A 22,782-nucleotide genomic window follows, 5' to 3' on the forward strand; every position below is an offset into this window, starting at 1 on the left:
ATAAACAAATATGGAAATATCATACTTCCTTGTTTCAACCCATTCTCTATCTCAAACCAATCCGACCTCCCCAGCCTTGTCCTGACACAACTCTGGCTCTCTTCACACGTAACTAAGCATTTGGTTATTTGCTTTACCCACACCCACATTTCTTTCTTCTAGCACCTGCCACACAACTTCCCGGTCCATGCTATTATATGCCTACTATGTCCAGAAATGCCAGTACTAATTTCTTATTATAATCCCACTTCTTCTTACTCACTTATCAGCACAAATATTGCATCCGTAATGGATCTACCATATTTGTATCCCATCTGTTCTTCTTCCAACCCCCTCAGTTTTGCTTCTGATGCAGTTTTCCAATACCTTTTCAAACAGCTTCGCCATGTATGGAAGAAGTGGTAATACTTTGTAATTACTACACAACATCTTGTAGCCTTTTTTAAATAAGGGATTATTCCCTTTTTTTCAGTCTGCTGGAATCTCCTTCACTTCCTATATACTTTCAACTATGTACAGTTACTGTAAACCACAAACTCCTACAGCCTTCATCATCTCTGTGCTTAGCTCATCAATTCCTAGTGCTTTGCTTCCTTTCATTTTTCTTAAAGCATCCTCTATTTCCTTCATCGTTATGTAACATCCCTCTTCTGTCCCCACTCCCTTCGCCACTGTCCTGTCTTTTTCCTCCCTTCTTTCTTCCAACTAATTTGGGTTTACAAGTTCATTAAAATATTCTTTCCATCTACAGAGTATCTCTTCCTCCTTTTCTATCATATTTCCTAGATTGTTTGTAATAAACTTTGCATCTTCTCTCACTTTACTTTTACTTTTAATAACACCAAATAGAATTCTCTTATTTGCTTGTGAGTCCCTTTCCAGTTCTGTGAACTCTTCCTAACATTGCTGTTCTCTCTGCTTACAACATTCTTGCAATCCCTTTTTACTTTCCTATATTTATCCCTGTTGTCATTCGTATGGCTTTGTCTCCATATCTTCCTTGTTATCTTCTTTTCAACTGCTGTCCTTACATCATCATTCTGCCAATTTTTTCCTTTCCTTTTCTCTTCTTACTGGTACTATCACATACCCACTGTTCTATACCCACCGTGGCCTCTTGAAGCATCCCCACTTTTCCTCCACCTCTTTTATTTCTCCTTCAGTAAGCTTTTATTTACACCCTCCTTCAAACGTTTTCCTTATTTTGTTTTCTTTCAACTTCCACGCTTTAATTTTTCTTTCCTCATAAATTCTCATTGAAAATTTTCCCAAATCTAAACTTAGCCATTACCAAACCATGGTCTCCTACAATCACTATTTCTTCTCTCACCATCTTCAGATCCCTCCTTATCTCTCTCTCCACTAAAATGTAGTCACAATTAGAGATTTTGTTCTTTTCTCTCCTCATCCATACCTCATAACCTTCTTTCTATTCATCTTATCAAACCACTAGTTATCTACTATGAAGTTATCCCATTCACAAAACTGTATCATTATTTCACATTCCCCATTTCTTCCTCCATATCTATTTGGTCCCAGTATCTCCTCTATTCCATTTCTTTCTTTTCCCACCTCCGTATTCTTGTCTTCTATTATTAGTGTCTCCTTATCCTTTATGCAGCTTTCCAGTTTCTGTAAGAACTGTCCTATATTCCTCAACATATCCTATCCTATCCTATCTCAACATATCATATCTTATCTATTTGTATGATGTCTCGGGTCTTACCTTAAATTCTTAGCCATAATCTTATGATTCGGTCATCTATTGCCTCCCCCTCTGTATGTACACCTTTATCTCCTTACTCACAATAAAGTCAACTATGAGTTGACCATGCAACTCAGGCCATGTAGGCCTTTTCCTGTCACTCCAATACAGAACATATATTTCCCTAAGATCCTTTCTACCTTTCCCTTTCATTTAGTTTCACTTAAACCCAAAACTCTCTTCTTTTTTCTTTCATACAGTCTGCTAGTTCTTTATGTGTCCAGTAAGAGACATAATACTTGCTGTCCTTATCTACTTATCATTTTTCTCTTATTTTTTGTTCTCAGTAGCTCCCTTTTCATGCTCTTGCTGCTACAGCCAAGATTGCGCGTCAACTGCAGGGAATGCCCTAGCCTTTTTCCTATCTACTTTACCAACCTCATATATGATGAGTTCACCACACAAAGACATTTTAAACCTACTGCCAGGTCCTTTTACGCACAGTCCCTAATTTAGTACCCTTGTCACTGCGCTTAAGAGAGATGTTAGCTTATTTACTGGCGGCTGACACTCGCAAAGGGTCACAGATCCTTTTTGGCTTACTGGTATTTTTTAGGTACTCTGCCCCTCCTTCTTGGCAGTGCTTCACCCCGTAAGGGAAGACACCCTCTATATGATGGTTTTGGTCGCTATGCCACCCTTTCAGTATCTAGCTCTTATGGGCTTTACCGAAAGTCATCTTCAATACCTCAGTATTGACATCTTTCAGTCTAACCTTAGCCAGAATGCCACAAGTGACATTCCCATCGGTGTACTACTAACTATCATGAATTCATAAATAAAACATCATGCAGAGTGTTAAATAAGACAAAATGGAATACACAGTACCTAATGAACTGAACTACCAACCTGAAATAGGCAAAAGTGAGTTCAGTACACAACATGAAACATAAAGTATAAAGCAAGAACTATTAAGAACACTAAGACACAATGACAGTAACAACATTAACAATAAACATGAAACATAAATTATAACACAACAACAAAACCTGAAGCAGGAAAACCCAAGCAGAACCCTAAACCCTCTCAGAAATCCTTTCCTTTGCAAGATAATTTATAAAATTTTCCATAGTTGTCCATTTGACCCAATTCCTGCAATTAGCTTAGAGATCTAACGCCAACCCGATGATATCAAGCTGACAAATAGTCTCCGTGTGCATCAGCTCATATTTTGTACATTGATATAACACATGGTAAACGCCATCTAGTTGTCCACAGTGTGGAACATTCCAGAGTTTACCAGGCTGAATTTCTGCAGTCTGTCCCAAAAAGCATCATAGCCAGAAAGAAATTGTGCCACATATTTATTAGGGTGTTCCCAAGAGATGTCCCGCAAACCAACAACATTTGGGAAGAGATCGTGCACATAACGCCCACCCTCTGCCTCATCCCATCTGGCCTGCCACAAGGTATCACCATGTTCAATCTCTTGAATTTCCTCAGAAGTCAGCTCATTGGACTTGTTTGCAACATAACATTGTTGCTTCTCTGATGCAATCAAATCTATCGGTTTCACGCCTGCAATCACCAAGATTGCCTCCCATGAAATTGTAAAGTAACCACCCATTACCACTATTGAGCCCTCATTAAAATATCCCAATAGCTTTTAAGTTTAAGTCTCTTTGCCCAATCAGGCACCACATGTAGCATAATAGCCTCACACACGTCCTTTTACAGGATACTCATAGTCTTGAAATTAAGACCCCAATCAGGATAGATCACATGTCGAATTCCAAAGAAGGCACTACAGGTCTTTCCCACAGTGTATTGAAGGTGCTTCTTAAATTGCAGTTTCTCATCAAGAAACATCCCGAGGTACTTTTGAACCTGAACAAACTTTATATGCTGGCCTATCATCGAAATACGGGCTCACCAATTCACAGCCAAGCAGCCTTTGAGGAGCATCATTGTGGTCTTCTCCGGGCTGAACATCATCTTATGTTAATGACCCTATAGCTCAAGTATCCTGCAAATCTGAGTGGCTTGGAGCTCAACCTCCTTCCGCAAGGATTCTTCAACCAGCAAGAGCCCATTGTCAGCATAAGCCACGATGCGACACCTGTTGGGCAACCTAAGCCACAGAAGAGAATCAAACTCCACCACCCACAACAAAGGACCCAACACACTGCCCTGGGCACTGAAGTAACTTTGGATAACCTGTTATTCACTCTCAGTTCATTTTCTCTTCTGGAGTTGAAAAATAGTGGAGGACCACCACAGATTGCTAAATGCTCTGGAAATATCAAGGAAAACTCTCAGACATATTCCATTTAGCTGGTTCTAACCCCATGAAGTATGGCAACTTCAGCACCCTTTCCAGGATGAAACCCATACTGATTCTGTATCTGTAAGCCCTGCAAGGTCAGCCTTTCATTTATAAACAGGTACAGAACTTTTTCAAAGACTTTGCCAATAACCAGAAGGAATGTCAGAGGTCTATATGACGAACTAACAGCAGGATAAACTAAATTGTTGTTTAAAGGTAGCGACAAGAATGTCGCCACCTTTAAACAACAATTTCACAATTCCCTTTAAACACACAGGGAATATACTCCAAACAACAATTTATTAAATACATTTGTGACATCTCTCACACTCACCCCAACGAAGGGAACAAGAAGCTCTGTTGTTATTTCATCAAAACCTGGGACGTTACTCCTACCTAAACTACAGATAGCTTGATGCACCTTGACCTCAGTAATCTCCAAGGATACTGCAACCCCACGAAACTGAGCGACCTTCCGCCGCACCCACAGATGGTATGCGGAATCCCTCTTTGCAGTTCAGACTTTATGGAAATAACAAGGTCTCTGATCACTATATTCAGCAACAAGGACTGCTCGCCATTCTGGATCACCCTCATGCTGAGACGCTTTCCACAAGTGGCAGACAGCCCCTTTTAATGCCAACAATTCCCTATTCCACCATGATGTGAGCCTTTCAATTAATCTCAACCAGAACTACAGGGAATTAAACACTTGGCAGCATCAATGAAAGTTGCTGACAAACCCTCTGCCAGGTCCTCTAAATTCAAGACTCCGATCCAAAACACGAAGCCTAGCCAAAAGAAAGTCAATAAATTTTTTCCTCTCTGCATTCCTGTGCAGGAAACAACCTTGCTGAACTGGAACATACATCAGTAGCACTCACTCAAGCCACCAGCACTTTCATAAACAATCAATCAATGATCACTTAAGCAATCAACTATTGGCAGGAATAAATTTACCAATGATAACGTCGATGTTCGTTCCACCAAATAGCCAACACCCATCTACCATATCTGCGTAGGTTGGCAACTCATGAGGTACATCAAAAACCTGTAGCCCACGTTGGGCTAAAATGCCCTCTATTAATTCACTGCCATCATCAATGAAACCACTATGCCACAACAGTGACTTAACATTCACATCCACTCCAATAAGAACTGGACTAGTGACAGAGAATCGTAGGATTTTATCCCAGACCTCAAGATGACGATTAGGATTTCTATACTTAAAGTATGAACTTGCAACATTCAGGTACAAGTTCTGAACATCTACACGGACAACATGATGATTTTTTGAGAGCTACCAAATAAAGACATGAAGAAGTTCCCTTCTGCACACAAAAGCGGACATACTATCAGAGCCACTGTAGAACTGCTTCCAGTAAGAAAAACCTGGCAGATCACTGGACATAGGATATGGATACAGCAGCAAAACAACATCTAACCCTCTACGCGACACAATCTTAGGTAGTTCAAGCCAGACAATCTTGGCAGTACCCCATCACACCTCGGTTCTGCTGCTGTCTTTCAAAGATTGCTTATTTGCAGCTACCCATCATAGTGATGGCCTTTCTCCCATCTGCAACTTGGGGAACATGTCCTTTTGCCCACAGCTAGGCCTCAATCCTTAGGGCAAGGGGAAAAACTTGGAATTATCATTTGTAAGGAAAAAACTTGAAATTATCATTTGTAAATTATTTACCTTTGGTATAAAATGGCAGCCAGTTATTCTTGTCATCCATAGGCCTGCTTGCATTAAACTATTGCCTTAAGAGGAATAGCAGTTCTTTATATCTGAGTAATATAATTGCTCTATATCTAATTTTAAATCATCATCTATATTGTAGAAATCAAACAAACATAGTGGTATGGAAAAATAACCTGTAAACATGACTGTAGTAAAGGCTTTGTTTTCATTTAAAAATGCATAATTTAAATGGTTCAGGTAGTTGATTCTCTCAGAAAATAGTGATACATATAGGGTATTCTTTTATAATCATATGTAAATAAATATACATATGCTACTCATAACGAAAAATTTGTTGCATAAGTCTATAAATGTACTATATTGTTAGTATATACAAACATAGGAGTTTAATTAGGAGAAAAAATGAATTTTAAATTATGTATGCTGAATAATATGTGTGTAAACGTTTCTGTAGAAGTCAATCTGGTTTTTATAAAAGTGTGACTGATTTCATGAGGTAGTATTACTGAAGCAGGTTAAGGTATTAATGGGTTGTTTTTTTCTTTTTAATGAGTTTTATAACCTATGAAAAATACTAAACTTGTCTGGGATTTGAACCCACAACCTTCACAATTAAAAGCAGAGGTGCTACCACTTTGCCACAGAGATTGGCTGTGTGTAAAACATAATGGATCTAAGTATGTTGATTTAATTTATGTTGTGTGAATTACTGTGTTTTAATATTGTTTTCTCATAAGGGGTAAATTCATACAGTTTTATCAATGTACGTTAAGACTTAGTACTTTTTTATTCATTGCATGTTTTTTGAAAATTAAAATGTTAGAATTATTTTAATAATTATTACAGATGGATCCTTGGGTAATCACACCACAAGAAAGAGCAAGATTTGAGGGGCAGTTTAATACTTTGAAACCAGTCAATGGTATTGTTACTGGAGTACAGGCCAAAGATTTCTTTCTTCAGTCACAACTGCCACCTCAAGTACTGGGTATAATATGGTAAGCAGTTTAATATTTGTTACTGATTTTCATTCTGACCAAAGAATTAGGTATAAGTTACTAAATAATTTACATTAAAATCATTTTATATTGATCCTAGTGGTCCTGATTTTTGGTTTATCCAGTTTAAACCTTGGTGACTTAAATTTTTTTCCCGCAGTAAGAAATTATTGACAGTACTAGTTCATTTATTTTTACAAATTACATATTTATGAAATTACTGTGTATTTAGTTGTTGATTTAAAAAATTCATTGCAATTATTATCAAGTTACAGTTTACTATAATTGTTTCAAGATTTCAAATATTTATATTGCATTTATAAACGTAATTCTAATATACAAAATTATGCTCTACGACAGGCTTATTTTAATTACTAAAAATTAGTTATTGATTACATATTTGGCTTACTTTTTTAATTAACATAAATGTTATTAGTCAACCAAATCCTGTAGAATTTAGTCTTATTATTACATTATTTTCCTCCCATTAGTTTTGTTTTACATTGTACAGAATCCTTTACCCTGTTGATTTTTTTTTAATTGTTATGTGTTGAATTTTTACCCTATATATTGCACTCAATCAGGACTAACAATTAAATATTGCTATTAAAAAAAAAAATAATACTATTGAGAGAAATTGTTGACTGTAATAAAATAAAATACAGTGTAAAAGAAAATGCATTTTAAAGTTTTTAATTTCTGTCATTATGGACCATGTCATTTATGTGGTGGCAACATCCTGATATTGTAAATAATAGACTCAAAATTCCCGAGATAGATCTGAAATAATGAAGAAATAAAAGAAAATGTTTGTCCTTAGGTTTGTCACACCTATTTCACTTATTATTGTGTGTGTTAAAAATAGTAGTTTTAAAATGGAAAAATATGAGTGAATTCATTTTACATAATTTTGTGTGTGTGTGTTTATTTATATGCAGATAATGTATTTATATCACAAATATTCCATATTATAATTCTTAAGGTAAAAACAACCATTTTACAATACTTTTTAAAACATTTTTACAATTACTTAAAATAAAACAATAATTAATAAAATAATAAAACAATAAGTAAAGATAGTTAAGACAGTATTAAAACAATAAGGTAAAAAATTTTTGCCTTCAATGCAGGGCTTTATCAAATGCAACTAAAAAAAACCTAATCAATCAATTGTTCAACAATATTAGACGAGTCTATATACAGTGACACATTGGTAAATACACCTAAACTATCCCACCATTCAACCATACTGGAAACAAACAACAAACCACAACAAATCCCAAAACCACACCCCCAAAAATTCCTCCCCCATACAGCAATCATACATAACACAAATTAAATTAGATGAAATATTATATTACACAAGCACACAATCCACTTAATCTGTTAATTTTTAAATTTAATAATAATCATTTCTAGCACCAATATTCTGTTATTATTTATACCATAATCCAAAATATTTCTTGCTCATAAAAACTATGTTTATTTTCTTTTTGGTGTTTGGATAATGATATAACTTCATGTTTCCGATATTTATGCACCTCCAAATGCTTTTTTAAATATCGCATAGTCGCTATACATATCCTTGGCAGTAATTACATTGAATGCTATATACTATATTAGACTGTTTAAGCTTCTCAATTGCAATTTCAGTTTAGAGAAAAAGTGATTAAAATCATTGAAGTTTTTAAACTTCACTTTGAATTCTTGTTTTAAAACATTTTTAATTTTTTTGGATAAATTCTGGATATATGGAATGGTTATGTAATGTTAATAATAGTTTTTATAACAAATAGTAATTCCCATAATGTTTCTGCTGTTGTTACCTTCAGAATTGATAATTTTATAAAAGCTATCACAGTAAATATTGTTAACAATTTTTGCAGGGTAATTATTTTTTAACAAAAGATATTTTGTTTCCTTAATACCTTCTTTCTGTTGACTGGATCAGTGAACAGAAAGAAGTTTTGTTGCTCTTGTTGCTAAATTCTTTATTACAACCCTTTTATATGATATAACTGAGCTGACGGATAGTTTAAATATCTAGCAGAAGAAGTTTTGTTAGCGAACCAACTAGTGTATATTTTTCCATTCTGATGGGATATGGTCATATCAAGAAACACCAAACATTAATCACATTCCACTTCTCTTGTGAATTTAAAGTCCTTACATAATTGTTAAATTCTTTAATTTCTTCCTCAATTTGGTTCTCCGGCAAACAATAAAATACTATCTACATGTGTTTTATAGAAAGCCACTTTACCCCTTACTTTAGCTTTTATTTGAAATTTACAAAATTTGCCAAACATGCGAAATAGGCATTCCCATGCCTAACCCATGACAGTGTTCATAAAATTTATCATTAAATTTGAAAAACGTGCTATTTATATATGTTTTATTTAAGTAATAAATATTTTTATTTTAAGTAATAATATCATAATATTGTAAAATGGTTGTTTTTATCTAATATTTTATCTGCGTATTTATGTTTATTTCCATTATTTGCGTAGTGACTTATTTGGGATCTGAATATTTTGTTTTCCTGTTTTATATATATATAAATAAGTACATAATATATACATGAATATTGTAAGAACATCCGATAATGCTATTCCTAATAAAAAGACTATTAATGTCTTATTGGCTATATTTTTCATATCTTTGTACCTTCCACTTTACTTTTGGTCTTGTTTGATCTGGGTAAACATGTTTTTACTGCACTTTTTTCTTTTCTTAGTTTATTTTAATTGTTACTCCTGGTTTTTTTTTAAACTTAAAAGTTAATGTATTTTATTTTGAAGTAAATGTTTATGATTGACTAATTATTAATTGATAAAGTCATATCTAAGAAATTCTCTAAACATTTCCATATTTATTGCAGTATTATTCTGCCTTTTGATTTTCTTGATTTAATTATTTTAATATGATTTTGGTATTTTATTTTTGAAAAATTATATATTTTTATGTGATACATATTGATTTTATGTTTCTAATGCAGGGGTCTAGCAGATACAGATGCAGATGGAAAGATGAATATTAATGAATTTAGTATTGCCTGTAAATTAATTAACTTGAAACTCAGAGGATTTGATATACCTAAGACCTTGCCTGCGAATATGTTCTCACTTGTACAATCAGCTGGTATGTTTCTTAATATTAAATAATAAATATTGATTATTAATTAGTGTTTTTATTATTTTTTTAAGTGTTATTCTTCAATGAAGAATAATGCCTTATGTACAGGAAATGCATAATAAAAATATATATTTTTTTTAAAGCCACTTTTTTAAACAAGGTTTTTATTTATATTAAATTTTTCATAACCTTTAGCTCATGGATCAGAAAAAAGTATGAAGTTTCCCTAAATTGGATCTTACCAATTTAGCAAGGTTCAAAAATACCCTTTTAAGTTCCCTTCTCCAAAAAAATGTTTTCTTGCAATGTTAAAACTACAACTATCAAAAATAGTTTGCTTTCAAAAATATAACTTTTCATATCTAAGTACTTTATGGCCAATATTTAATTATACTTATATTGTTTTAAACTTTACTTCTCTCACCTTATAGGTGTTTTAGAAATTTATTTGGCTGTTAGGTATTTTTAGAGAAACTTTTAGCCTTAACAAAGTTATGCTTGGTGATGAGTTAGAAACAAGTCTAATTGACATATTCTGATCAGGAGAAGGGAGCATACTGTGTACAAGGTTTCAGCTGATTTTCTTAAATTTTTTTTTAGTTGGGTTATTATTGGTTTTTTCCTGTCGGAGATATGTCTATGTCTGGCTAGTACACATACCTCAAGAGTTCACCCATTGATTAAAACTTGAATTTCTACTGATATGACATGTGCAACATATCAGATTAAAATGTTTTTTTAGTTTTAATATTGTTTGGTACAAAGAATGGGTTAAATGATTATTGAAACAAAATTTTAAAGAAAAATGTTCAAAAAATAATATAAATAAAAAGACCAAACTTAGAATGCCTTAAAAAAGAAGTATTTGTTTGTTAATAAAAAAACGTGACAAATTAAAGTTTAGTAACAGAATTTAACTATTTTATTAAAAATTAATTTTGTTATCATTTATTGCTTTTATTTGTTATCTTTGCGAAATACTTTTTACAGAAACTTGAACTTCGCTAGAATATCTTTTTGTAAAAAGTAATTAAAGATATAAAACATTAATGCTATGGAAATACAAGATTACTGTATCAATCATTGAAATAAAATTAACTATTCCACTCCCTGCTGTTACAGTCTATTTGTAGATAATGAGTCTATTGTTTATTGTATTGTATGAGTGTAGATTTTCCTGAGCTGTTACTTGTGGTTTCTTCAAAGGTAAAGATGAAAATAGAAATGTGTTACAGATGACCTGACCTGGGATATCCTGAAGCAGGAAAACAGGTAAAGAAGAGCGAGAAAATATATTTATATATATAATTTTAATTTATTTTGAATCTATAAGCAATACATAACCATTTAAGTCCAAAAATCACAGAGTATATTTCAAACTTTTTGACTATTTCTTATCAATTCTTGTTATTTAACTGAATGTATTTATGTCTTTTGAAATATATTTTAGGTATTTTTTATACATTTCTGGGCAATTATTTATTACAGCTAGTTCACCTGGTGGAAACCTGTTAGCAGGAGTTGCTCCAGCTAGACCTCCAGTACCACCTGCACCCAGTCCGCTACCCATGGCTACTGCTCCATTAGTTCCTGGAATACCATTGGCTACTTCTGTTCAGTCACAACCTATAGCACCTACTAAAATAATATCTCCTCCATCTGGTGTTGGCACTCCAAATCTAATATCACCTCCTGGATCAGCCATTCCACCTACGTCAGTGCCCTCTGTACCACTCGTTGCTGGCATACAACCTGTTCCTACAGTTCCACCTACTGTCCCACAGTCTTCTGTTATTGGTATGAGTCAGACGTTGATGAATATTGCACCTGCAGTTCCTATGGGCATCATTCCACCAACTCAAGTAGCACCTCTAGCTAGTGTTGGTACTCCACCGTCCAGTACAGTTTCTCTTACAGGAGTTACCCAGACAATTCCACCTGCTGCAACTATACCACCATCAGTTCCACAGCCTCCAGTTTCTGGTGAGTACATCTAATTTTTGCTTTCATGATTTCTTTGTGGGAAAATTATGAACTGATTTCAAGTCTTTGATTCTATCTGAGATGTGTTACTGGTAAAAAGCTTAATGCTTCATACTTCATTCTCTTAAAACTATATCCGTGTTTTGTGCTAATATTGTTTGATAAGCCATGATAATCAGTTAATGAAGTGTATCAGTAAGTGTGTTGATGCAGTGCATCAATTCAGGAAGTATACTTAAACTTACATTCATTCTATTGAACTATTTGGATCTGGTCTTTTCCTCATACATTACAGAAGTTTTACATCATATTCATACATTCATCCAGCTGATATAGTGAACTTATTACCTACAAAGTGAAAAATGCTTAACACTTATTTTTAATAAACATTTAGGAAAATTTATTTTAAAGTAAAGTTGCTTCTAACTACAGAAATCTGGAATAATATATAACATCTTGGGTTACTGAGAAATAGAAAAGTATAACTATCTTTATGTGATACAAAGTGTTATTAAAAATGTTTAATTTTGGGGTCTGTGAAGTTTTAAATTTAATTATCAATTGTAAAATGTAGGTCTGTTTTTATTGAATAATTAGGTAATTTTATAATTTCTTTTACATCACTACTCTGTTTTTCAGTAAATAGAATATATTTCATATCATGTATCAATGATATATATTTTCATATATTATTCTACGTTACAGTATAGTAAATAAATGCTGTAGTCTGTATTTTAACAATACATGGAAAAAATATATTAACACATTTAAATGCATTTTTAATTATATTATATTGTATTTAATTATATTGTTTAGTGATTACTGGGAAAATTGGGTAATTTCATTTTTGAGATAAATCCTGTTTTTCATAGAAGTGATTGATTGTGGTGTGAAGGTATCCAAGATACCAATTTGTGGTCTCTTGATTACCTGGACTTTCAAAAGTTTCTAGGAGTTTCAGTAGTTGTAGTGATGTGATGAAATTGTATGATATGATGATGCATTTTTTAATTGAGATAATAGATTGTATAAACATTGCATTAATTGGTGAACACACGCAATGTGAATGGCTCATGACAATCACATTAATAATAAGTAATATCAAAATTTTTTGAGGTTATGCAAGGAGGAATTTAGGTTTTTGGTAGTTGTGGGTCTATAGTTACTTTTTAAGTATTGATAAATTAGTCACTCTTCAATCAGTCCTCCTTAATATATTGTTAATATTTTAAGCTCTTTTTTATCCATTAGTGACTGAATTTTTAGATTTTTTTTAGCTGTCATGACTGAATATTTTTACGCTTTACAACTATTCTCTTAATGCTATGTATATTACTAGAATAATGGAATAGAAATGTAAATGGAATGTAACTTTCCTTTTCTAATTGATGAAACCTGTGACATTTTTAATCCTAAAATTTATGTTTTTTTTTTACACAGTTTTAATAATTTAATTGGGTGTGGTACTTTTCGAAACAATTGTCTGAATGTAACGCACACGGCACATTTTACACTGATACACTGTTTCTGAGCGTTTATTGTAGGCTGCACAAACTCTACATTTTCTAGATGGCCTCTATTGTGTTATAGCTGGGATTTTTTCAATGAAAAGACCTCCACTGTTTGGTCTGTAAGTGTAATGGTTGTCACCTGATGTCTATGGTCTTCCAACCTCCTGATTGTGTTCAGGGAGTGTTACAGTTTTTAAAAGTTGTTTCACTACATTTAGATGAAAATCAGTGAAATTTCGTTTTTAACACTAGCTAGATTGTGAATGACACTGGTATTGTATAAACAAAGATCGAATAAATAAAAAAAACAAATTTTTGTGCCCCTTTGCATAGTGCCACATTATAGGTTAAGCACATGTGGTCTTGCCTGTCTACATCACAAGTGTTTGTAATTAGTTACAATATTTGGTTTTAACACTACCTTGGGGTTTGGTTTTCACTTTTTCCTGTGTGGAACCACTTCCACAAAATCTGGAAATTCATGGAGGGAAAAAAGTATTACTACATCTTTTCTGCCTTTCTATAGACACATAACAAATTATTGCAAGTTGAAAATGTGATTTCACCTTTTGTCAATTCGGTCTTAATCATTTCCTTGCATAAATCTTTTCTATTTTTCTACAGTATTAAATCTTTTCTTTTACAGTATTAACAGCAAATGTACCACATCTTAGAAGATTAACAGAAAGGTACAGAGAAAGAATACCAATATGCTCTGTACAGAACTCTACCTTCATTGAATAAATCATTACATAATTGTAAAATTACTAATTCGTTAACACTAAAATCTCTTAACAGTATGTTCTGTATTTTCTTTAGTTTCATATATTTTAAAATTATAACAATATCCATTTTCTGCACCATACACTTATAAATCTTTATACCAAAATGGATCTGTTTGGAAGGATTGAACTGAATATAAGAAAACGTATCATTAAAAGCCATTAGGCTTACATTAATACATATATTTCTATTAGAAGTATACACTTTTTTTAAATTTATCTACTAAATAATTAGTAATAGGCCATATTTTATTGCATTTATCTGTCATATTATTAGAAGAGAAATTAAGATTTTTAGAAATAAGCTTGAATTTGTCTCAGATCATTGTTTCAGAAAAAATTGTGCAGTCACTTATTTTGTGGGTTGTCCAATAATTATTTAATTTTGATTTTTTATACTGTGACATAAGAATAATAAAAGAAAAATAAGCTTTTAGTTCATCAGGAGTTGTTTCGTCCATTTATTGTTATTGTTTAGCATTTGATTCCAAAACAAGTTGGTGACAGAAAATTTCATCTAAAAACTGATTGACTACATCTAATTCTTTATTTATATTAGTAACACGACGCATTATTATAGGATTAATTCCATTATTACCAGTGGAATTTCACGAACATCATTTTTTTCAAGTTTCCACTCCCAACTGAATTCATTTTGGTTAGAAAAATCTTCATTTATTTCACCACAGCCCCATAGCCATAGTAGTGCCACTACTATCTACACTGTCAGAACATTCGCTAATTACAACACTGTCATCGGATTCATTCAAAAAAATTATCTATAAACACATCAAAATCATTGTTTAATGGGCAAATGTCAGCAGAATGGTAAGCTGCCATAGTAAACACTTTACACATAACCTCAGAATTGTAAAGGATTAGGTTATAAAAGGATTGTACATGAGGAAAAGATTTCTCTGCATAAACAAAAGAATACAGTAAATCAGTTTGTACAAAAAATTTATTAATAAAGTTAAGAAATGCATCTTTAAATATCAAGATGGTCAATGCCCGTCTTTTGGCATATCAACTTGCTAGGATCTAGAACAGGTACTGTCCGTCCATCATCACCATTGGGTTAACAGACTAGGAAAAAAATATTCCGCAGGGTGTAGATTACATAGTTGTCTAGTTGATTACATAATATCAACTAAGTCAAGTATTTTTAATATTTTACTATTAGTTGATAATATTCATATATATCAATATTATCCTTTTTATCCTTTGTAAAAAATATCAGAAAGGGTGCGTACTTCATTCAGTTCCTACATCATGTAAAACTAGTAATTATCATTAATTAGTGTGTGATAAATGTATGTATCTAGTAAATATGCTGTAATAATAAATTATTATTATTATTATTATTAATTGTATATTTTTTATTGTGTTAGCATTTAAATGTGATTTTATGAGTTATGTACTTTCTTAATTTAGCTAATCCTTTATGATTTATTAACTAGTTTTAAAATTGAAAATTATATTTTTGACACATTGGTTTAACTGACTTCATTTAATTAAGTAAAATAAATAAACAAAATTGTAATCTTGAGTGTATGTGTGTAAAATTAATATTCTGTTTTATCAATTGTCTGTATTACTGATCATTGTGATAAGATGGTGAATCCACCAGTTGAGGGGTGTCTTTCGTCTCTTGGACACCATATTCAATACTGATTTTTAATAAATATTATTACTAATGTGATAAAAAAAATAAATATAAATGTGATGTCTGTGATAAAATGTGTATTTGTATATCAAATCTCTCACTCAAATAATGTTTTTCTGAAGCAAAAATGAAAATTCAAAGTTATCTAAAGCAGCAGAACATTTTATTTTTAACAAGCACAAGTTAAAAAATATAGTTAATATTCTCAAGTATTTTTTGAACTTAAGAAGTTCTTAGATTGTAGATCATATTGATATTATTACAAATTGTAAATACAATATTTCTTGTATTTCACAAGAAATATTATATTTAAAAAGTCAAATTAAAACATAAAATGATGAATTATAAAATATTCAGTTTATTGATTTTAGTCAAACTTAACAATTTATTTCATTTAGAACAATATTAAGAAAAAATTATTTAAGCTCATTCAAATCACATTATATTTGGGTATACTTATTTTATGTCCTGATGCCTTTAGTGAAAAACATAAATTTCAGTACACCCAGTATATTATCAAAATAATTTTATAATAATAAATTATTATTATTAGAATGGTAACCCGCCATAGTAAACTTTGCATATAACCTCAGAATTGTAAAGGATTAGGTTATAAAAGGCACAAAGGAAAACATTTCTCTGCATAGACAAAAGAATACAGTAAATCATTTCATACTATGAAATCTGTTGATAAAGTTAGGAAATACAACATTAAATATCAAGATGGTCAATGCATAGATGCAAGATGGTCTTCTGGCATATCAATTTGCTAAAATTTAGGACAGGCACTGTCCATCCACATAAAAAATTATGATCAAAATAATAATAATTTGGCTTTATATAAAACATGATAGTGTTAATAATAATAATTAAACATCAATACTAGTTTTGTTTTCTGAAATTCAGGAATAAAGATTGTTTAAGCACCAAAAAATGTTTCTGAATTAGTGAGTTATATTTTATTATTCTGCTAGTGTTCACATATTGATATGCTTGTATCAACTGTTGCTATTTTGGTGTTTAAAAAGGTGTTGTTTTTTTTTTGTTTTGTAGTGTGTACCTTTCCACTTTCTTTTGTTATCAACTAATCTATTTTTTATAGTCTGCCAGTTCCATCAGACCTTTCCAGCTACTGCAAGGAACACATTTAGCTTTTTTACTTCTACTTCTTTCTATTACATTCTGAAGAAAGACAACTTTTAAAAAAGTTGGTATTTTTTACCTTATGCGTTTTATAAGCTATTTCCAGCTGAAAAAGAGGTAAGAAAATTGGTAGTGAAATGAATTCCTCTAGATCTCTAATCGGTAAGAGTACTAAGCATGAAATAAATGAGGGTTTACCCAAAAGGGGCTGACAAACAACTTTAAAGAGAGTGGTACGAACACTGGGAAAAGAGTATCACTCAAGCAAAAAGATTCTGGTACATGAGAAATGAGGTTGGTTCAGAGAGGCTGTTTGTCTTAGTAATACCATTAAGTGATGGATACACCTGTGGTTTCTTCAAAGAAAAATGGAAATATGTTGATGATCTGATCTGAAGAAACTTGAACAGGGAAATAGTTCAGATTGTGAAAGAAGTATATTTATATGCACACTTGCAGTTAATTAACAATTTACCACTAAAATGCATAAATAACAACTAGCAACTAAATTTAATATTAAATTATAAGTTTTAATTATATGTCTTTATTCATATTCATCAATGAAATGTCATTCCATAAGTTGAGAAATTTTTGATTTTTTTACTTGAATATACTAAAAGAAGGTATTTATTATTTTTGTTTTAATTTCAGTTGCACCAGCTGCTCAACCAAGTCTTGAAAGAGTTGGATCAATTGAATCTCCGTAAGTACCACATTTAAAAAAAAATTAATAAATAATAGCAGTTTTTTAATGCAAAATAATTCCCTGCTGATGACATAGTATTTAGTGGTAAGATTATCTTTGTAGTATTTTTTAAGGTTATACAATCGAGAAGTGTACCTTAAGTAAGATTAAAAGCTGGTATGATGGCATATAACTATTTCAATGCAGAATTGAGAGTACTCAAGTTTTGATAGGTAAATATAGTTTACTAAGTAAATTTATTTTGTACTGTTTGTAGTAGTTTCTGTAAGTGTAAGATTTGATCTATTTATTCATATGATGTTGTCAAAAGTAATTATGAGATATCAGCTCATTCATAGGAAGTTAACTCAGAATCAGTTGATAGGGAACTAAATCAGATTCTCAGTTTGAATCCTGATATGAGGTGATAGTATTTCCATTTGGTTACAAATATTACATTCCTCTGCTCAAGCCTAATATCAATCATATGGAATGATTATGCTGTTTATTATTTCAATTTACCAATCAATTTTAATGCTATTATTTAAAATAGGTTTCATTCTATTTCATTATTACAAAATATTTTATTTTCAAAACTTAGTAACTCCTAATTATGTTGAACTTGTAGATTATATAAATTTTAAGACTAGAGATTATTTGGTTTTATAAGTTCTACTATACTCTTAACAGAGATCAACATTTCATCCCATTGCAGTAATTCTATAAATTCTATTGTACCTGCATTGTATGGATGAATTTGGGAATAATACTTACCATTAGTGTAAGAAGGATGTATAAGAAGGAAAATATTTATTTGTCAAAAATATGACCGCATTTATTTTTATCAAAAAATTAAGGTCAGCTTAGCCCATAGGCCATATACTGATTATAATATTTTGTGTGTGTTGCCATTTGTTCTGTCTTTATCCTCAAACAGTTCTGACTGTTTGAAATGTTCTGACATCATGAAATTTGATGTCAGCCTGTGCTAAAGGACTTATGTTTACTAGATCTTTCAAAAATGTACTGTTGGGAAGAAATACATTGAGAATGAGCTGTTTATTAAAGGGATTTAATGAAGATTTTACTTGCACATGCCTTCTTTATTTTGTTAATCATATGTGAGTTCTTCTCTCACCCTTTAGCCTTCTTCATTCCATCTTGTTTAACAAAATACATCTTTATTTTTTCTTTGGTTACCTTTCACACCATTGTACTTGTTAAGCTTTCACCTTCCCAATGCTCCTTATGGTTTGTTTCATATACTCCTCCTTTTATATTTCCCAACCGCCAAGATCTGATCATTGTTATTATTACTTCATTGAATAGCTTACAAATTTCATTACCTTTTTATTTTGATTTTCGCTATTGAATGGAAAGATCAGTCAAAGATCTTAGATTGAAACCTGTTTTCAAGTATGTAATATAAACTTCTTTTCCATTGAGGAATCATTAAGGTTTTGTTAGCATAAGGTGTATCGTGCTCAGAAAAACTTCTATGATTCTATAATTAAATCTGAGTTTTAAGTAGTACTACTACTAAATGTGCCTAGATCATTCTGTAAAATTGTTTTTTCTTAAGCTTTTCTAGAAATTTAATGATCTGCGCTGTACTTTATAAAAAAATGTAAATGTGTAGTATTTAATAAAAAATTATCATTTTATTTAAATATTTCTTAAAATGTGCATGCTTTATCAGATGTGAAAATAAATTTACTGTACTTTTATCAGACTGTTGACTTTAATGACTGTTTAGATTAGCATCTGCTTCACCGTTAGTTGAATGGGCTGTACCGCATTCCTCTAAATTGAAATATACTCAACTGTTTAATACAACTGATCGCACAAGATCAGGTTACCTCACTGGTGTTCAAGCAAGGAATATTTTAATGGCTTCTCAGCTTCCACAACCAGTTCTTGCACAAATATGGTTTGTATTTTCTTAAATTTATTTTAGTTTGCTTTTGCTACAAAGATTATAATTATAACAGATGTTTAGTAAGTTCTGATTTTAAAAGATCAGTAGGAAAATACTAATTACGTAAGCGGAACTTTAAGATTTACATTTGATAACGGTGAATGTCTATAACATGTCACAAATGAAGATCTCAATTTGTTTCTTAATATAGTTTTTATGTACACTTGAATGAGTTTAAGTGTCATGATGTTGTTTTCTCCACACTCCACTTTTCATTAATTCAACATTATTTTGAAATGAAATTGTAATATATATTATTCATGCATGTTTTAAAGACAATTTTGGAGATGATGAATTTAAAAATTAAACAGTTAGAAGATTACAATCATTTTCAGAATGATTACAATCTTGAAGATCATTCATGTAGTGATTGTCCTCGAATGTAACATTTATAGTGAACGATCATAGTGGTGCTAGAACACCAATGAAGGTGGAAGAGGTATGTGGTTGTACAGCCAGTATTCCCAGCGTATTCGTTCATAAACCCATTTGAACTGTAAACATAAGTGTTGGTTTGACACATAAAATACTGAAAACCATTTGAAATTATACCTACAACATTTTTCATAGAGACAAGAGTTGAAACCTTGTCTTTCATTGATTACTGAAGATGTCATAATTTCTATGTCTGGTTCCTGTAATTGATACATGGAAGTTTAGGCATTTTATATTCAGTATTTTTTTATATTTTTTTTTAGCAATGAAGCTTAGATGCATTTATCAGGCTATGTTAATTAACAAAACTACCATATTTCCCCATTAGAGAATCTACAACCACCATTTGAAACTGAATTACATCCCCAAAAACTTGGGATTTAGTTCACAATATCCAGAAAATTTGTAATCGAAGTAGTTTTCTTTAAACAGACAGGCACCTTGAAATGTTATTAAAACATTATTTAGCAGTTTATTGTATGTTTGGAGGTGAATGATCACAGGTGTTACTTTCAGCAGGATGGCACACAACAGCTGCGAGCACCATCAAACTTTTAAGAAAAAGTTTTTTTTTATTTATCATCAAAGAATTATTTACCACAGACTATATCCCCTCGTAGTTCAGATTTGATTCCTGTTGATTTTTTTCTGAGAATTTTATTAAAGATATGTTCCTCAGATTCCAACTTTCTTGATTTATGTCATTTAATAATAGAAATTATAGTGACCATTGATAAAAATATGTTTAATAAAGTGCTCTGTATAGAAATTATAGTGACCATTGATAAAAATATGTTTAATAAAGTGCTCTGTAATATGTTATGTCATTTTAACTTACTTAAATAAATCAATGGTGGTTGAGCATTTATTCTAAGTTGATAACAAAATCCATTCATTTTGCATTTTTTATTTTTTTTTTTTGTAATTTTTTTTCTTGGCTGAGTTCCCGTATTTACTGAACATCCACTACTTAATTGTATGACTATATAATTTTGTAATTAAATTACATTCTATTTTAAAAACATGATTGATGTTTTTGACTGAATTTTAGTGGATGGAAAGGATGCCATTGGTTGATAGGAAGATCCTGTCAAGGATGCCTTCATATACACATATAAATAGAACACTTTAATTTTCTATGAATTGCGCAATGTCACAAAAGAGTATCAGTGTAAAAGGTAGGCCTGTAGATTCATTAACTCATTCCTTCTCACACATTTCCACTGAAGTTCACTTTGTGCTGCTATAGAATGTGAGATGGCAACTCTTTTTTTTCTGTTTTCTCATTCTTTAATCTCTTTTTTAAAGTATGTAAAGTATGACAGTTTGTTGCTGTAAGATTGTGATTTTTTATGTAACATCCTGCATTGTAATTGATATTATTGACCAAAAGATGTATTAAAAACATTTTTACTGATTGTTTGGTGTATTGTCTTATCTTGGTCAAAATAAAGACTGTAAGTAAGTAAATATTAAAGAAAAACTGCTGTATTCATAAAATATAAAAAGAATTTTAACCTGTACAATTTATAAAGTTAAGTTTTTGCAGGATCATTAATTCTGTTATAAACTAAAGCATATGAGTCAGCTGATTGAAATGGATGTAATCTAACTCAAAATAATGAAAAAAATGATAATGAGTAAAAAAAATTTCATTTAACTGAGAAATACTCCTAAAGACTTAATTTCATTTATTTATAAAAAAAAATTAAATATGAAATATTTGTTTCTGATAAGTAAGCACTTTTTCTGTTACGTCCAAATTAAATTAGTTTGTGTGCTATTATTGAGCACTATACTAACTTTTTATATCCTTGTACAAAGTAAAGGAAGTATTGTGATTGTGAAAATTTTCAGTTTCCAGATTTCAACAGAAATATCCATTTTGACTAGTTTTGGCGGGACATCTGTATGTACATATGTATGTATTTCACATAACTCAAAAACGATTAGCCGTAGCAGTTGAAATTTTGGATTTAGAACTGTTGTAACATCTAGTTGTGCACCTTCCCTTTTGATTGCAATTAACTGAACCAAAAGTGTTCAAAAAAGCCCAAAATCCCCAAAAATTTGGATTTTGGACTTTTTCTTAACTGCATAATAAGCCCTCATTGAGAGCTTTTTAACAATATATCGTATAAGTGGTACATATTTTCACTGATTCCAAGTTATAGCCAAATAAAATTGTAATTAATGAAATATTTGGATCTTAGGGGAAGGCACATCGTCGAACCAGACTTCATCTCCTTTTTTTTAAATTTTTTTTTTAATTTAAATATATTGATTTATTAAACTTATTGTAAAAGATCTTTACAATGAATAATAATTCAATAACAAAAAAATGAAAAATAGAAGTTTTTAATGAAATAAAATTTTATGTACTTTTCATTTTAAAAAAAATGTGTAAATGTTAATTTAATAGGCGTACAAGGAAGATGTGTTGTCCACATCAGTTTTTTTAATTTTGTGAGAGCTTGAGTTTGACTGTTTAAACTTATTTCAAAAGTGTTTAACACATTTTTTTTTTTAATTATCTCCAGCAAGAGGTCAGTTTACCTTGTCAACCATTGATAATGTGGGGAAACAGGACTGGCAGAAGTTATAATTGCTAAAAACATAGTGATGGCAAAATTACTTTGTAAAACCATCAGTTTATGTTTGATGAATTTAAAGTCTTCATTAGCCACATGACTTGAAGAGAAATTAATAAATTGTAAATAATTCCAT

The 22,782-nt window shown here is 31.2% G+C and overlaps 1 protein-coding gene across 3 annotated transcripts in view; it reads left to right on the top strand.

The window, feature by feature from the left end:
- The window catches only part of Dap160 (dynamin associated protein 160), a 238,769-nt gene that overhangs the window by 8,970 nt on the left and 207,017 nt on the right, over positions 1-22,782 (top strand). For all 3 annotated transcript variants that reach the window (XM_075360884.1, XM_075360885.1, XM_075360886.1), the window contains exons 2-6: positions 6,586-6,737; positions 9,736-9,878; positions 11,361-11,855; positions 17,609-17,660; positions 19,399-19,572. In XM_075360884.1, coding sequence (XP_075216999.1) covers positions 6,586-6,737; positions 9,736-9,878; positions 11,361-11,855; positions 17,609-17,660; positions 19,399-19,572 — 1,016 coding nt within the window. The remainder of the gene's footprint in view (positions 1-6,585; positions 6,738-9,735; positions 9,879-11,360; positions 11,856-17,608; positions 17,661-19,398; positions 19,573-22,782) is intronic.

The sequence above is a fragment of the Lycorma delicatula genome, chromosome 3 (assembly GCF_047948215.1).
Source record: "Lycorma delicatula isolate Av1 chromosome 3, ASM4794821v1, whole genome shotgun sequence".
Lineage (NCBI taxonomy): Eukaryota > Metazoa > Arthropoda > Insecta > Hemiptera > Fulgoridae > Lycorma > Lycorma delicatula.